Source organism: Schistocerca americana, chromosome X, assembly GCF_021461395.2.
Source record: "Schistocerca americana isolate TAMUIC-IGC-003095 chromosome X, iqSchAmer2.1, whole genome shotgun sequence".
NCBI classification, from domain to species: domain Eukaryota; kingdom Metazoa; phylum Arthropoda; class Insecta; order Orthoptera; family Acrididae; genus Schistocerca; species Schistocerca americana.
Genome location: NC_060130.1, coordinates 683197885 through 683216059, shown reverse-complemented (window position 1 = coordinate 683216059; position 18175 = coordinate 683197885). Strand labels below are relative to the sequence as shown.

The window sequence follows — 18175 nt, the reverse complement described above, 5'->3', positions numbered from 1 at the left end:
TTCTGGAGGAGGAGTAGGGCTTGTGGAGGGAGGTGGGATGATGAGGGTGTGTGGTCTCGGTAGGAAAGTGGGTGTATATGGTATTTGACAAAGTCTACTGCAGGAATGATGTGGCATGAGGGATATCATCCCTGGATAACTCTCTGATGGAGTTGGGGATGGTGTTTTGCGTAGGCAATGGTGAGAAGTACAGGTTGCAGTCACTTCCAATCAGATTGAGGATTTCTGGACTGAGGCATCCAAGGAGTTTGGTAGATGCTAGGACGACATCTGAGGTGGTGTTGCTTTCAGGACAGGTGTGGTTCGGGATGGAAATAATATCACCTTACCGGGAGTTAGTAAACTAACATCACCACTGGAGACCTTCAGGGTATCTACTATGGATGTTGAGGTCAGCGGCAATAATATAGGTGGAAAAGGTAAGGAACATGTGGGTGAGGAAGTCATAGGGATAGGGTGATTAGCTCATATGTAGATGGTGGCACAGATAATAGTTAAGGTTTGGAAAAAAAGGGTAAGGATGCAGTTTTTGGTGGAAGTATTGTATAAACGTTGTGGCCGAGCATGGATGTTGTTGAGGTGGCCAACTGCAGACATTGAGTTGAGACAGGGTATGCATTAGAAGATGTTTATTGGTGGGTAGGGTGCAGATATTGTGGTACAGGATTTTGTAGTGCTGTCATGCTATTATAAGGAATAAGAGTGGTGTGTGTGGTTGAGGACTAGACAGAGCTTAGACTAGGGTGTCGAGGTGGGTGCAGAGGAAGTGGATCTGGTTGTGGTGGTAGATGTCTTGTATGTTGAGATGGAGGACAGAGTGAGCAGCAAGCAAGATTTCTTGAAGGGTGTGTGGACGTTGAAATGGATGAATGTTTTGGAAGACAAACCTTGTGAATTTGTTGATGGCTTCAGCCATGAGGATTGGGGGAGGGAATTGTTGGAATGAATGGGGGGATCAGTGGAATTGATTGGGGCAGGGAGATCAGGTTTAGATGATTGAGGCTTGGCTTTGCATTTTGTGGAATAGGTAGGGTGGGAGTCATTGCAGGTGTTGCAGATAGGAAGGGAAGCAAGGTTAGAACGCTGCTTAAGGAAATGGGAGTCTTTGCAATGTGGACAAATGGGTGGGTGTCTACAATCTGCGGTTAGGGGATCACTGAAGCAGAAATGCTTTTGGCAGCAATAGGACTGAGGACTGGATTTTGGAGATTTGACTTTATGGTGGTTTTGTAAATCAGGGCTCGATCTTTAAGGAGAGAGTCTATGGTGCGGATGGATTCAGTAAAGACATGGATGAGGTGAGTGGAAACACAATCACTGTTGATCTGAAGGGCTTTTTGATCTTATGAATTCAGGTTGTTGTTCAGTTCAAATTCCAGTTCCTCTTCTGTGATTTCAAGGTCAACTTTGGTGATCATGCTGGTGAGGGTGGGATGATGGCAGGGGGTGTGGGGTTGTTTGGCATGGGGTAGTAAGGGGTGTTAAGGAGGCCTTAGGACCAAAGGTGATGCGAGGAATTTTGGAGAGAAGGCCTCTGCAGAGGTTAGGATTTGGGGACTTAAGTAATGCAGTCTTTTCTAGGGAATTTGTTGTATGTGGAAACTTGATAGGTATTTCTTGATTTTGAGGGTGAGGGAGTTGGATTTGAGGAATTTTGGATGTGGGTAGGAGAGGATGGAGGTGTTGATGGTAGGGGAAGATATTGGAGGGGGAAGAGTTGTGGCTGGGTGTCATTGGGATCAGTTTTTTTTTTTTTTTTTTTTTTTTTTTTTTTTTTTTTTTTTTTTTTTTTTAGTGAGTGAGACTGATGTTGGTGTTTAGGCATTTTGTTGGTTTTTTACGGCCTGTTAGAGAGGAGGATGGTTGTGGGGGAAGGGGTGGGGGTGGGTGAATGTTATGTTGTGAAGGGTCACCAGAGAGTTGTACTGTTCCTTCAGTACAACGTGCGTTGGTTGGTACAGTGAGGCTGGATGAGGTGGTGCTGGTGATGCCATCTGAGGCAGGTGTTGGTCAGTGGGCTGTTGCACTTGTGGCAGATGATAAGTTGTGACTGAAAGAGAAAATATAGGGGGAGCTGAAGATGGAGAGAGATGCATGCTGTGTTAGGGTAGGATACTGTAGGTGGGGGAGGATAGATGTAGGGGGGATGGGTAAGAGGATGTGCTCCATGTAGCTATGGTGAGAGCAAGAGAAGGAGAGGTATAGATGATAGTTGTTGTGGGATGATCGATCATGGTGAACAGTGGTGAGGATTGGTGAGTGGGGTGAGTGGCTGGTGGAGTAGCATTGGGATGATGGTGATGAGCTGTGGCGGAGCTGCGAATTATGAGAATGTCTCTGATGTGATAGGGATGGAAGCAGTTACATCAGATGTGATAAGGTGGAGGCAACAAACACATGACGTCGGCAGCAGCGAGATGGAGATGGTGGCAGTGATGATTCTGGAAGAAAGACTCAATGACAGAAATAACACATGGATCAAATACTGTATGAGACAAATAACACATGAATGAAAGACTAGTTGATGCACAGATAGCACACAGAAGAAAATCTTGATGACACAAGCAGACTACACAGACAAACAAGCGTGTACACAAAGCATAGGGAAGTGGGCCTTATCATTGTATGCGACATAGAAACCATCAACAAAGGAGCAAGGATAGTGTCTTGTGCATCTGTGTGTGTGTAGTATTATACCAGTCCCGCATGGTTGCAGTGGATGGAACACATCTGATTTCCCTGCTTCATAATCACGCTGGGCTCCTAAATCGGACACATAGTAGGACAACACTACAGTTGGTAGGAATTCGATGCCACACTTGCAAACTATTTCATTATGGTTCTGTATTTGTGCTTTTATTTCAGCTGTCTCATTTGCACACTAACAGTGCCATACTGTAACAGACACTGTAAGCTCATGGCTTGGCTATGTAACCTAACTGCACTGCATTTCAGCCTGCACTGTAATTTCATGGTGTTGTGGTTGGCTGTGCTTGGCAATTACAGATGGCAGTCACCACAATCTGATTTAAAGTTACCATCATTTTACATTATCATTTAGAATTTCATATAGTGGCTAAAGCAATTTTGCTTCACGCCCTTCCTGAGAAAAAGTTGAGAAGAGTGCAAATGTTTGTCTGCACAGCCATCTTTTCTTATTTAATTCTTTACATATTAAGTGTTTAGCTGATAGTTTTACATACTGTCTCCCTTTTTGCTGATGATCAACTCCTGAACCTCACACATCTCCTAACCTCAACAGCTTAACAACCATAAATCTACCATATTTGTCTCGCTTGACCTAGAGAAAGCATACAACCACGTAAGGCATTCCAGTCTGCCTTTCCAATTCCAGACTTACGCTCTTGCGATCAATTATGTCCATCTCATTACATCCTTCCTCTTCAATCACCCATCATGTGTCATTGTTAACAACACTAGTTCCTGCTGTCTCGTGATGACTGGGTGTTGTGTGATGTCCTTAGGTTAGTTAGGTTTAAGTAGTTCTAAGTTCTAGGGGACTGATGACCATAGATGTTAAGTCCCATAGTGGTCAGAGCCATTTGAACCAACCAGTTCCTGTACCTCCCACCCCACTGCCAGAGTGCCCCAAGGTTCCATTCTCTCCCCACTCCCTTACTTCTTATACACTGCCAATATGCCCAAACCACTTCCTCCCATCCACCTTCTTCAGTATGCTGATGAATTGAATTGAATTGGATTAAATCAATTTCCTCACCCTCTGTCCTACCAGAAATCCCAGCAGTCCCTCCAAATCCACATCTGTCAGTTTACCTCCTGGTGCAACCAATTTCTCCCACCAAAATACTGACAGTAATTGTAGGATGCACTACCCACACCTTCTGTCTCCATGATTTCTATCTCACCATTTACGACCGTGCCATCCAGCTAACTAACACATTAAAATACCTTGGACTAACCTTTGGTCATCAGTCTATGCAGAACCCTCAGCTGCTAAACAGAAAGCCCACAATATATTAAAACTCCTAAAACTACTAACTCACTGAACATCTGGACTACACCACTCCACAGTCCTTCACATGTACAAGTCCCTGATGTGCCCCATCCTTTACTATGCAAATATTAGATGGATCTGCAGCTCTCCTAACTTCTGTAAGTCCCTCCAGATCCTTGAACGCCATGCTCTCTTCTTTGCTTTCCACATGCACTTACTTTACTCTACAGGTATACCTTACCAACTCATCAAATTCCCACCTCTCCTTGCTCACAGGGAACACCTCTGAATAAGCTACACCATCCATATTGTGTTCCCTCTCCTTTCCAATCCTAGTGTGCTGTCATGCCTGTACCTACACATACCATCAACCCTTCACCTGCACACCCTCCACATCCTCTCCCAAAGAGATTTCAACTGTCACCCTATTCCAGACCAGAAACTCCATACTCCGCCTCGACATATTCCCGACCTACCAACTCTGAACCCATCCTATCATATCCCACTCCCAGGGTTCCTTCCTCGTCTCACCCTACCACACTTCATCCTCTTCCCCTTCCCTGCCACCCCCACCCCCTCTTACTCTCCAATCTACAGCTCCAAATACCAGTTTCCCCTGTCTACTTGTCCCCCACAGCCACCTGTCTTGTCACCATCTCTTCCCAGTTTGCCATCCTCATCACCAGTTCTCCGCTATCTCCCTTCTTATCCACACTTCTTTTCATCTAAAATACCAGTTGTAGTGGAAGTGCACATTGCTCCATTTTTAGTAGGTAGTGTATCTTCTGTTGTGTTCAGTGTTTTTCCAGTATTTATTCAAGTGTTAAGTGTTCAAGTATTTCTCCAGTATTTTTAACTGTGCTGTCTGTCCACATTTTTATCATGTTTCTATACAATTCATGAAGAGAGCATTATATATTTTATATTTCTCCCATTAATGTCACATTTTCAATTATTTTAAAGTCATAGTACTTGTGTCCCCTTTTTTTGTTTTTGGCATCTAAGTTAATGTTAAGTTCTACTCACTGAAGAGTGAGTTATTTATACTGCTGCTAGACCCCACCCCACCCCACCCCCCACCTACTTGGGCAAGGAGGGACGAAATAACAATAAAGGGGAAAAATACTGTGTCTTTGCTTCATTGGTTAGGAAAAATTATTTCTCAACCTGACAAAAAAAAGAAAAAAACACTTCCAGAAAAAAAATTAGTACACCCTTTTAGAGATTTCCCATTCATTCAAGATTCATTGTTGCAACAGTGCCTAGTGAATACATGCAATGATTACATTTACAGATCAACAGCACAAGCGGTTCTGAGGTACCAGGTATCACACCATGTTGAAACACCTGTGTCAGTATGTGGTTTAGCCTCCACCGGTGGCAGTGCAGGCACTGACTCTGGCATCTTGTCCTTCATACAGATGGCAAATACTATCTTCGGATATGTTATGCCATACCTGCCCAATATGTTCATGTAATTCTGTAAGAGTTGTTTGTTGGCTAGTCGCACGAGCCACTTCATATCCCACATATGCTTGATTGGAGACAATTTTGGAGACCATGGTGACCAGGGATGTTGCTGCATGTCTTGCAGAGCATGTTGAGTTTTATCAACAATGTATGGGTGAGTTTTATCCTGCTGGAATGACACATCACCTTAATGTAGCAAGAATGGCAAAATTATATGTCTACCAACACTCTGCACATACCAAGCAGTGGTTACCATCCCCTCCAGAAACACCAAATATAAACAAGAGTTGTAGCTTATTGCATCCCACACCAGAAGGCCTTGGATGGGGCCAGAGTGTCTTGGATGAATGCACTTTATGAGACAGCACTTAACAGGTCTACGTCATACATGCAAACTACCATCACTTGCATGCAGTCAGAATCTGCTTTTATTGCTGAAGACCGTGACCTGCCATTCCATCTTCCAAGAGGTACTCTAACAGCACCAGTTGAGCTGTGCACATCAGTGCTTTAGTGTGAGTGGGGGACAGGCTAGAGGTGTGTGTTCCCATAATGCCACTGCTAATAACAGGTTCGCAACAGCTTCTGTTGACACGACTAGGCTCACAAGCCCTCTTATCTGTGCTGTGGTAGCTGTACATCTGCCACTGTTGCCCTAACAACACAATGACTCTGGTAGGTGTCTATGGTGCATGTACATCTAGAACCTCATCTATAGGTGTACAATGTTCACATATCCACTGATACCAGCATCACTGCACAACTGATGCAGCACATCCAACTTTTGTGGCAGTTCTCTGAAAGGACCATCTCATCACTCAGAAGGCCACATTTTGACCCCTTTCAAACTTGTTCAGTTGGCTGTAAGAAGCATGAGTGCATCTCCATGGCAAGGTTACCTGCTTGCTTGACATATTTGCACCACACTGAGCCTTCTAGCTGTGAGCAATCTGTATTAAAGGGCAGACACAGATGGCACACTGGTAGCTATTATGACTATGCTATCTGTTCGTAGACAACATTGAAACCATTATCAGGACATTTACTGTACCCCAGGTGGCATATTCATCATTGTATCAGAATCAAAGTATTGCTTCCAGGTGTACTAATTATTATCCATCAGTATATATACTTTCCTTTTGACTGAGGAAGCTCTTTGTGGGTGGGAACATTCTACACAAGTTTAACATATTATTATCAACTGAAGGAACCTTTATTACATAACATAATATACTTCCAGATATTACTGGATCTACATCAGTTAACTTTAAGAAGAGGTATCCTGATGATTTGGCTAGAGGATCAGGAAACATCATGTCTTTCACATCATCTTTTACAAAACTTAGAAATCTTAAAAATTTGTATGGGATTTATTATGTGTGGCTGCAATATTCCCTTTTGTGTGTTAACAATGGCATTTATTATTTCCTCAGATTCTGCTTCTATTTCCCCAGATACATCTGACAGTTGCAACACTTGTTTGCATATTGTTACAAATGTTGCAGTCCTTTTGAATTCCATGTCTGTTTCCTTAGAATATTACTTAATGACTCTTTTCAATCTTTCCATTCCTGACTTTGCTATGTTTTCACTTTCTTTTATTGCACTTATTCCTCTATTTTACATGGATATTGTGGCTCTTACTGCTGCCACTTGTTCAGTAGTTAATCTTGAAAGTCCTCCTGCATACCTTTCCATAGCCTTCATGCGTTCTTTATAATACATACAGGAAGTGGGCAAAAATATTAAAACACCATGAGAAATATGTGCTTGAACTTAAATGGAGATGCTAGCTAAGCCTGTGGGTTGCACTGTTGTATCTGACACTGAACAACACCTGTGCAATGTCCTCAATATGTTGCATTTGTAAGTCATGTTCAGAACTGTGTTCTGTGTAATTGTTAGTGTATTATGTCAGAGCTTGGTGCATTTGAATGTGGGCAGATTGTTGGTACTCATATGGTGGGAGCTTCTGTAACTAATGGAGCCAATGTGTTTGGTGTTTCAAGAGGCACCATATTGATGATTTATATTTCATACAAGGAAAGCAGAAAAACATCATCCACTAAGTCACAATGTTGATGAAAGTCTGTGGTCACTGAAGAGGACTGTTACAAAAAATAAGAGAATGAGAGCTGGAGAATTTACTGCTGAACTGAATTCTGAACTTTCAAACCCTGTCAGCTCCAAAACAACATGAAGGGAGCTTCATAGGCTGGGAAATGCAGGGTGAGCTGGAATTCCAAATCCATTCAACAGTGATGCAGCATAGTGCAGAAGCCTTAAAACCTGGGCTATGGAGCAAAGGAAGAATATCATTTGGTCGGAAGAGTCTTATTTCACTCCATTTCCACCACCTGACTGAGTTTTCATCCCAAGAATGAAATGTGGTGGAGTTCAGTGATGATTTGGACAACCATATTGTTCTAGTATTCCATGAGCTCCATGGTTACTCTGCAAGGTAACATTACTGCCAAGAGTTATGTGGCCATTTTGGCTGATCAGGTACATCTCATGGTATATGTTTGTTCCCCAAAAGTGATTCTGTGTTACAAGATGACAGGATCCCTATTCACACAGCTTCCATCATCCAGGACTGGTTGTGTGGGTGTGAGGATGAATTGTCACATCTGCTCTGGTCACCACAGTCATCAGATACAAATATTATTGAGCCTTTATGGTCTACTTTCAAGAGAAGGTTGCATGATTGCTGTCCACTTCCATCATCATTATCTGAACTTGTCACTATTTTGCAGGAAGAATTATACAAGATTCCCTTGAAAATTTTAGAGAATCTGTATTTGCCCGTACCAAGATGACTGGAAGCTGTTTTAAATGCCAACAGGTTTCCCACACTGTATTATACATGGTAATATGTTGTGTTTTTGGTGTTTTCATATTTTTGTCCACCCTCTAAAACACCAGATCCATCTAGGATCCCATATAGTATTTTACATACCTTCTCAACAAAGTTAAACAGACCTCTCTCCCTTCTTATATGATAGCTCATCAGCTGGTGTACCAGTCACTGTAGCTGTGTGACTTTCTGTGTGTGTCATGTACTTTTTTGTGTAACAGGTGACACTCTATTAATTCTATATTCAGTTCTTTCAGTGTATCTCTACTCTGCTAATTTTCCAGCATTCTGAAAGCATTTGGTTATATAATCTAAATTTGCATATGCTACAATACTACAGTTAGTATTGTAAGTTTCAGCTTCCAATAGATTATTATAATACAGTCCTGAAGACTTATGTATTTTAGTTTCTTCAAAATTCATTGTTATTTATGCTACATTGGAGCTTGCATGTAGCACTGTTGTTACTAGTAGTAGTGATGTTCTTCCTGCATGTGCCATACCTCAAATTAAAATTATTGTTAAAATATGTTTGCATGTACCTTGATTACTTTGTTTCTTTTAATATTTGTTATTACATTCAGAGTATCTTTGTTTACTACTTCATGTGGCCCTTGACACTGTGAATCTGGAGTTCTATATCTGCCACATGTTATGTCTCATCGAAGAGCAGTACTTTGTCACCCATCTTAAATTCCTTTGGATTCTGTTTTGTATCATATTGTTCTTTACTGGTTTCCTTATTCTTTACTATCAACTCTTGAGCTATTCAGCATGCTTCCTGCATTCTTACTCTTAATCTATTCACATATGTTTCATAATCTTAAATTACCCAGGTCGACTCTTGTCGCAGTATTCCTGGTGTATGTGCTTTTCTTTTATACTGTAATTGCAATGGTCTGTACTCTCTCTTGCCGTGTGGTGTGATATTAAACACATAAATTGGATGTGGTATCCACTTATCCCAAGGACTTTTATCCACAGTTACAAAATGTAATGCTTCAATCTGCACCAGTGTTTATATGACTTTATTCTCTTGAGAATCCTATACATTTCTTGGTGTCTCCCAGTGGAGTATCACACATCTCTCTTAATATGTTCTCCTTCTCTTGGAGATTAATTTCCTTTTTGCTGTCTGTTTTCCTTTCTACTTGTGCTTGTTATACACTCATGGGATTACTCACCCTGCTTGCTTTTGCTACAAACTCTCCTCTGTTGTTGCATCATTATTTTTGCAGACTATCTGTTTCTCATCTCTTTGTTCCTGTTCTCTGAGCATTATTCTACTAAGAGCATCTGCATTGCCATTCAGATCTGCTTAGTTAGTAGATTACCTCATAATCGTACTTTTCATGATTCAGTCACCTCTTCAGGAGTCTCAAACTTGGCTCATTTATGTTGAAGATTCATATTGACAGTTTATTGTCTGTTACCACTGAATTCTTAAAGCCAACAGTACCTTTTCTGTGATATTATAGTTTTATTCCACCTTGTTCATCAAAGTGTATGCTGTGACTGCATTTCCTCACCAGCTCCATAGCCTTTTGACAAAACTTCCCAAAACTTCATTACTTGCATGTATCATTGCTATGAATATCTTTTCAAAGTCCAGATACTGAAGTAGTGGTGGATTAACAAATTTCTCCTTCAGTTTCTTGGAAGTATTATTTTTCTTTCATGTTATTCACATTCCGCTCATTTCTTTAACATTTTGTGAAGTGGCTTCACAATTTTGCTAAATTTAGCAATAAATCTTTGGTAGTAGCCAGTTAAGCCTAAAAACCATTTTAGTTATTTGATGTTCTTGGCTGAGAGAAGAGCTTTACCTTTTCCACCTTTGCCATGTATGGTGTAATTTCCTTGTCTGTAATGCAGTGGCCAAATCACTTCCTTCCATAAGAATGTACTTTTCCAGTTGCAGCTTTAAATTACACTCTTACAGCATATGGAGGATTTCGCAGAGCTCCTCATAATGCTCCTGCTGGTTCCTTCCATATTACACTGTACCACCTAGAAAAACGAAACATTAAGCCCTTGTAAATCTGCCACAAGCATGCTCATCAGCCACTGGAATTATCCAGGGCCTCATTTCATTTGCTCATACTCATAATGGTGGTAGTTTCAACAGAACACAATTTTTTCTCTGTCCTTACCATCCACCAATGTTTGATGCTATGGTTGCATCAAGAAGTACTTTGTTTTGTGTATTTTCACCAGCCACTCTAATTCATCCATCACTAATTTGATATTCCTCAACTGAATACTGTCCTCCAACAAATTCATTGCTGTCACTATACACCTGCCATTTCACACTCTCACTAATGACTCTGTTGCTGCATCCCATGTACAGGCTTCTGTTTGAGATAACAATTTCTTTGCCATTCACTATGTCACAGTAAATTACCATCCACTTTTAACAACATTATCTTTCCCTACTTTCCCATTGAAATCCTGGTCAGTTTCAAAACCATAATCTTTTGTTTCTCTTCTACTATTAACTATTCTTACCACTTTTCCCACATAATTAATCTAACTTAACCTTATCCTGTGTTAGAAACTCTGTACCAACCAACCCATTTTATGGAATTTCCTTACCCTGACCCATAAACATGAAAATTATATGTGCAATACCCGGCACCTTTCACATTTAGGTGTACTTTCACTGTAAAAATTGTACTTACCACTTTGCTGGTGATGCCATTCAGCCAAAGCCTTTCTGCTTCATTTACTCTAGCTGTACAGTTAACAGGAATACTCATTTTCTTTAGTAGACATAACTGCACCCATGTTTTATCAATAACACAATTTATTTCTTAATTCTACACAGCTCAACACTAATACATCATTTTGTGGCTCGGTCTATTACATAATTTGTGGGCTTATTTAATGTGACAATGGCATGACTTTGTGTCATTGTCAGCTCTTGGTTTTCCTGAATTTTCCCAGTTCTACTTGGCACTGGCACTCTGCACTTTCTCTGTGCATGTGATGCACCTTCACAGCTATCTCTGATGTTTTGCCCTGTATTCATACATTTAAAGATCATTACATTTTTTGCTCTTGTACGCAGTCCACATTTACTTAGCAGATTACATTGAGGGCATTTCCATGTACTTAATCTGTTGGTATTCCTACAGTTCCCTTTAAATGTGCTAGAATCTACAGCCATTACTTCCATTAACTGCACTCAGCACTCCCCTCAGACTTCCTCTGCTAGCCACCCTGCCAACAGCTTCTCTGCAGGCCCTTTGCATTTCATCAACCCTTTATGTCCACATTTCATCTGGTTTCCCTGGCACTTACCTAGCTTGAAATTTCTTACATAGATAACAGTCAATAGTTCTCTTGTTAGAGGAGTTCTCTTCTAGTACCTGTTTCCTTCATCCCAAGTACCTGTCCTTTACTGCAGTTGTAACCTTGACCTCACTTCTTCAGTGATTCTTGCTTTTAAAAATTTTTGTAAAATTTTGTTTTCATCTGGTTTTACTAGTTCAAATGCAGAAGCAATATTTTTGATAAATTCCAGAAGGTCCCACTTGTTACCATCAAAATATTTTTGTTTAATACACAAGGTTTCTGAGGCACTTATTCTACCACTAGCTGAAGAGCTTACTTTAATAGTTGGAGCCATTTTGACCAGATCAAATAATCTAGACAAATTATTCTAAAATGTTACACTTTTAATTTACCTTGTTGCTGTGTCACACTGGGAAAAGTCACACTGAACTGCATTGCTACATGTTGTGATGCGTCTGCCGCTGTACCTCTTGGACTGAATCAACCATGTCACTTGCAATGTGGCAGCTGCTCTAGCTCTCAGATTCACTGTTGCTGGTTACTGTTGCTGCAAAATTTTGACACCCAGCATCTCAACCTGGGATGTCTGGCTGTCTCCAGTGATGGTCACCACTTGCTGTTCTTGGTGCAGCTTGCAATCAGCATAGTGCACTGCTTGATCAGGAGGCATTTCGGGTGCCTACTCAGAATGGTGCCTACATGCACCTATTTTTGTTGCAATTACTGGCTGCTGTTGTCCTATCCTCCATCACTTGAGAAAATTGTGAGTTGCAACAACTTCCTGCCGGTGCTACAGTCATTTCCAAATCACGTGACCAAGCCTACAGTAGGCACCTAACTTATTATGTCACATTCTGAGCATGATTTTTGCAAGGGATTCCAGTGACAAGGTTTCATGCTCAAAGCAACTCAGGCAATTGACTGAAGTGATTTAAATTCCCTGAGGTGTACATTGGTGATTGGAAGATGACAAGGAGAACTAAGCAACTCAGGAGATACAAGTGACTTCTAAGTTTATTACGAAGTTAAAATTATAAAGTGACTTCCATAAAAGAGGTGCCTCCACACTAAAACCAAGTTCTTTACACAAGACTGTTAGCACTTAGCACTGTTCCATCTGATTACAGAAATTCTTGCATAAATGTCAGATCAACAGAGCCTTGTAGCTATCGAACTCCAGCCTGTAACTCTGATTTGTACTGTCTAATATCTGACTTTTGCCAACATCTGCTCACCAACTTCTCTCTCTCCGGGTACTAGGCTAGTAAGTTTCATTTTGCTTTCCCTTTGACCCTGCCTGTCAATGACATGGTGTAATTCAAAGGGCTTCACACCAAGTTATTGTCTAACTTGGTTAATTCTTCTTGAGAAATCTTTCTGAAGCTGAATGGAGGGGATAGAAAGCCATTTGCCATATTGCTGCAGAATATGTGCTAAACCTTTCTCTGGGTTTTCATGAAATAGTTTAGTCCCCACCATAAGCCTCTCTTACCTTCTCTCTTACAACATTTGCTCTCTGTTTCAGTTATTGATCTTTTATTGCCTAAGGACCTTTCTTCATTAATTCACCCATCTTATATCCTTTACTGTCTCAGGCATTCGCTTCATTAATTCTGTCACCTTATTCATCCTTTGCTATCTAAGGAAATTGCCTCATAGATTCTGTCACCTCATTCCTCCTTTTATCATCTAAGGGCTTTGCCTCATAAATCTTGTCAAATAACTTATTTTTATAGGCCTCCCACATTGCAATCCTCTGGCCATGCAAATGTGGCCTTCATGGCTTTTTCTCCCACATTAAAGTTTTGTCTTTACTTTCAACATCATTTACAGGACTTGTGTTTTAGCTACAGAAACGAGACATTTTTGTATACTGGAATTATCTTGGATGTTTTGAATATACCAGGGAAAGTGCCTGCTTGAAGTGAGAGGTCACATAAGTGTATAAGTGGTTCCCTTAGTTTTAAAGCACTCTTCTTTAAGGTTGTTGCAGACACATCATCAATACCTCCAGAGTTGAAGATTTTTAATCCTTTTTATTGCTTTGCTACTTCATGATGTATGACAGTACTGATGTACATTGACCTTCCATGTGTGCTTATTTTATATATTTTATGTTTGTGTTTTATTTTATCATGTTATTTGGAACACGTATGAAAAAGTTGTTAAATGTGTTAGATACTTCTAAGGGCTCAGTTACTTTTTTATTTTGTTGTGGTAATGGTATATTTTTACATGATGCTCTGCTTTCACCAGTCTTTTTTTAACAACACTCCACATGGCCTTCATTATATTTGTTGAACAATTTTAATAATTTCGTTACCTTCCCATCGATATGCAACAAAATGGTAGGAATACACACTTACGCTATTTCATGTTCTTTGCACCACTTGCCTTTTGTAGCATCAATTTTGTGATATAGTATTGGACTAGATAGGTTGGCTTCAAAAGAAATTATGTAGATCAAGGAAAAGACACAAAAATAATTATAAGTAAAAAATATAATTTATCTTAGCTAAAGTTAGAACATAACACAGCGTAAATGTACCACGAAAACACAACTACTAACAAAAAATTAATGTTAAAACTTATAACACGTTGTTGTTTTTTTTTTTTGCCAAGTTGCTTTTGATATGGGAAGCATCTGAGCAGAAACTTTTGCTGTTCACCATATAAACTGAAAGATTTGATAGTGATGATGTTATTTGTCTGTAAGATCTTTTCTTTGTTGCCATCTTTCAGGAAGAAGTTATCACTGATATATATAAGCATCAATGATTTTATTTCTGCAGACCAGCACAGTCAGAATGTCACTTGTAATGACATAGTTGTCTGTGCATCCACAAAATATATATCATTGCATGCACAGACACTAACTTATTTAAAGATATCCCTTTTGTGGATATTTGCTAGATGATAACCAATGCTGATATCTTGACAAAACAGTACACATCAGCTACTACTTTGCAAGTTAACTGGAAGTCATCTATGAATTGAATAGTTCTTTGCATTCCATGTACAAATTGGCATGCCCCCTGAAATGCTTCTTACAGTAATGTGCTGTGACCAGTACAGGCTGGCACTCATATGTTCTACCATTATGAAACCTTCTTTGAACAGCAGGCGTCATTGCTAATATTACCATTACATTAGCTGAAGGTAGGACAGGAGGTTGTTCAGTAGACCATATTCGTGAATAAACACAATAATTTGGAACATATTGGCGCAAGGGTACACTCTTATTCCTTAATGTACATAGCAACAAATATCTGCCATTAGTACACATTATAGTTCTTGACTGTCTTTGTTGATACTAAACATATTATTAGAAAAATGTTTCTTCAGTTAATGAACAGAACTATGGCTAATACTCAATCACTTGTCCAGTTATGTCTAAGTCTGACTCATTCAGTCAGCCAGTGGTCTTCTGTCACAATCTATATGATAAATGATGCTTTGAATCTATTTGAGCTAGTTGGGTAACCCATCTATCTACAGCCACTCTTACATCATTGTTTTCTGTCTGGTTCCGTAGAAAAAAAGAAAGCATCACTTGATTAAATAATTACTAAGAAAGTTCATGTGAAGCATAAGCAAATATTGAGAAAATGCTGAAACCTCAATTTAGTAGGAAACTGAACTGAAGATGATGATGGCATTATAGTAAATGACAGACTCTTTATGTGGTAAATGTCTTGGGCTCCCTTTGCCACCTTATTAAGAATTATATGTGTGTTAATTCTAATGTTCAGTGACAAACAAATTAGTAGTGTTACCTGGGCTGATAGTGTAAATATGGAGGGTTTTCAAAATAATGGAAGTGGCTTTGGAAACATGATTGTTCTAACTGTAGTGAGTCAAAGCTGAATTGAAATATGTTATTCATGTTTTGAGTTTTGTACAAAACATCATATGGTATAGCATCTAACAGTTTTGTGATTTGTAATGGGATAGCAATTGTGGTACTGCAACACAAATGACTGAATTTGTTCATTAAACTTTGCCATTATAGTAACAATGTAAATTGGAGTTCTACTGTCTCCAATAAGGTGTCCACATAATCTTCGTCATAATTTATGCTTGAAGAGTAACAGTTAAACTGATACATTTAATTATATGAAGGCATGGTGTCTGTTCTTTTGAACATGTCCAGATGCAGTATTTTGCCATATATATGTCTTCAATTATACAGACACATATGTAATGTGTGGTTGGGTACAATGTGACAAACATCAGGTAAAATTCATGGCTTCTCAGCAGTATCACCTCATGAAGATGCTAATTTAAAAAAGATCCCATTATTTTCATAATCATTTTAAGACAGTAATATATAATGAAAGACAGCATACTTCTTATTTGGCCAGTACTTATGGATAGCTGGTCACTGACTTCAAAACTTCCGATGAAGAAACATGGTAATTCCCAGCAGAAAAAGAAGTAAATGAGTAAAATTTAGAAAAATAAAGGTAGTTCACAAAAGTAGCTAGGTTACAGAGCTCTATAAAATATTATAACTCAATCTGTGGACATATAAATAACTCAGTAAATAAAGTATGTGGTTCCACATAGGCAGGTTTAGAAAACCTCATGATAATAATCAACATTTGGGTATTACATTTTGTTATGCATTTCAAATTATGTACCTTTTCATTCTTGAATGTATAGTCCATGACATTATGTTTCCTTCATTTGTTGGTTTAGAATATTCCACTTTTATGTGACACTATCCTTAACAGTCCTGTAAATATTCACAATAAAATTAATGTGAAAGTTTTTATACACTACTACAGAACAAAGAAAATTATGGCCCAATGGTTAATACCAAAGAAATAAAGAGGAATGTATTACATAATATTCACTACAAACATATCATGAATGTTCAGAAAAGAGGGAGAATGCAAAAAAGAAAACTTTAATTTATACAATGAGACTTGTCTACATGGCACTACATATAATGAGTACAGTTTAACGCAGTCCTAAAATATAAAGTGCTGTAGTAACAAAAAAATATAACATTTAGTAGAGTCTGCAAAAATATTAATCTTAAATATGTAACCAGAATGAGTTGTGTAATTAATCATTTATGAGTAATTACCTGTTTTTTTCTTGCCTTCAATTCATTTTCCATCCCTTTTGCAATACAGGCTTGTACAGATTATGTGGTTCAGCTAGTAAGAAGAGAATACTCAGAGAAGCATTTGAACGCAATGCCAGAACAGTAGATCTGTCACCTGACAATGTTCCTGATATTAATGTCATTACAGGTAAGAAGTTACTTTTATAAATAGTCAATTAGAAGTTTTTATTTTTTTATTTTTTTATTTTATGGATACACAAGCACTACATAAATGTCTCATAAACAAATTGTATACTATTAATGGATATAGTGCCCTTTAAGAAACCTCACCTCTGGAAAACAGTTTTGTTGTAGCTTCTCTACTACTGTTTTTGTATTAGCTCTTTTTATAGGTTGCAATTTTACAAATGTTTAAAAGTTATTCAGTATTCTACAAACATGTTTTCAGTTCCTGGTTCAAATGGCTCTGAGCACTATGGGACTCAACTGCTGTGGTCATAAGTCCCCTAGAACTTAGAACTACTTAAACCTAACTAACCTAAGGACAGCACACAACACCCAGCCATCACGAGGCAGAGAAAATCCCTGACCCCGCCGGGAATCGAACCCGGGAACCCGGGCGTGGGAAGCGAGAACGCTACCGCACGACCACGAGATGCGGGCTTTCAGTTCCTGTTTGAATAAGCAAATGACATAATAAGTCAACAGCTACTAACTCTCATGGTGTTCTAGATAATGTAGAATGCACTATGCTCTCTATGGGAACTATTAAAGCTCTAACCCCCTGTCTTTTATCGAAAGCCACTAATCTTTCTCACATCTTGCTCCATAAGTTTTTTAACATCACTGTTTTCCATAATTTTGCAATTATTTTTCTGGGTTCATAAGTCCTGTAACTTCTGTGTAAACAATCAGTTACTTGTCAGCATGTTGCTGAGGGAAGCATAATTTCCACTCTTGGGTATCCAAAATTTTATTCCTAACTAATAAGCCTTTCTAAACAGTTTTGTATTAACTAGCCATTGGAAAATCAATAGAATTGTAAAATTACTTAATTTTTCTAATATTTTCATCTTAATTTTGTTTCCATTGCCTTCACTGCCATATTGTCATGTTGTAACCACAATTGAGTCCAAATCTGAAAACCGAGTCATTAGTGAATTACGACATTAGTGCTGAAAGCATATTTATTGTAGACACCAACCTACAGACATAATAGATCTCACTCCTGGATGGAGACTATTGCTATTTATATAAATATTGAATATTCCATAATACACAAACAATAAATTCTGAGAACATTCCAGCAGTGATAAACACAAAATAAAAAATAATTACTGCTAGTTGTGTTTGAAATGGCAACCCACAGCAAATGAACCAGCAATGTTAAAGGCTATGCCATGCTGCATGCAGGACAACTCACAGCATTGCTCCTTCTCCTGGAGAAATGATGACTTGCTGTTTCAGAAGTACTCAGTGGAACCAACTGCAGCACATT

At 39.0% G+C, this 18175-nt stretch overlaps 1 protein-coding gene across 1 annotated transcript in view; it reads left to right on the top strand.

Annotated features, from left to right (window-relative positions):
- LOC124556249 (rho GTPase-activating protein 100F) overlaps positions 1-18175 on the top strand; it is a 280318-nt gene that overhangs the window by 170243 nt on the left and 91900 nt on the right. The window contains exon 23 of the mRNA XM_047130237.1: positions 16745-16864. Within this exon, the coding sequence (XP_046986193.1) occupies positions 16745-16864 (120 nt within the window). The remainder of the gene's footprint in view (positions 1-16744; positions 16865-18175) is intronic.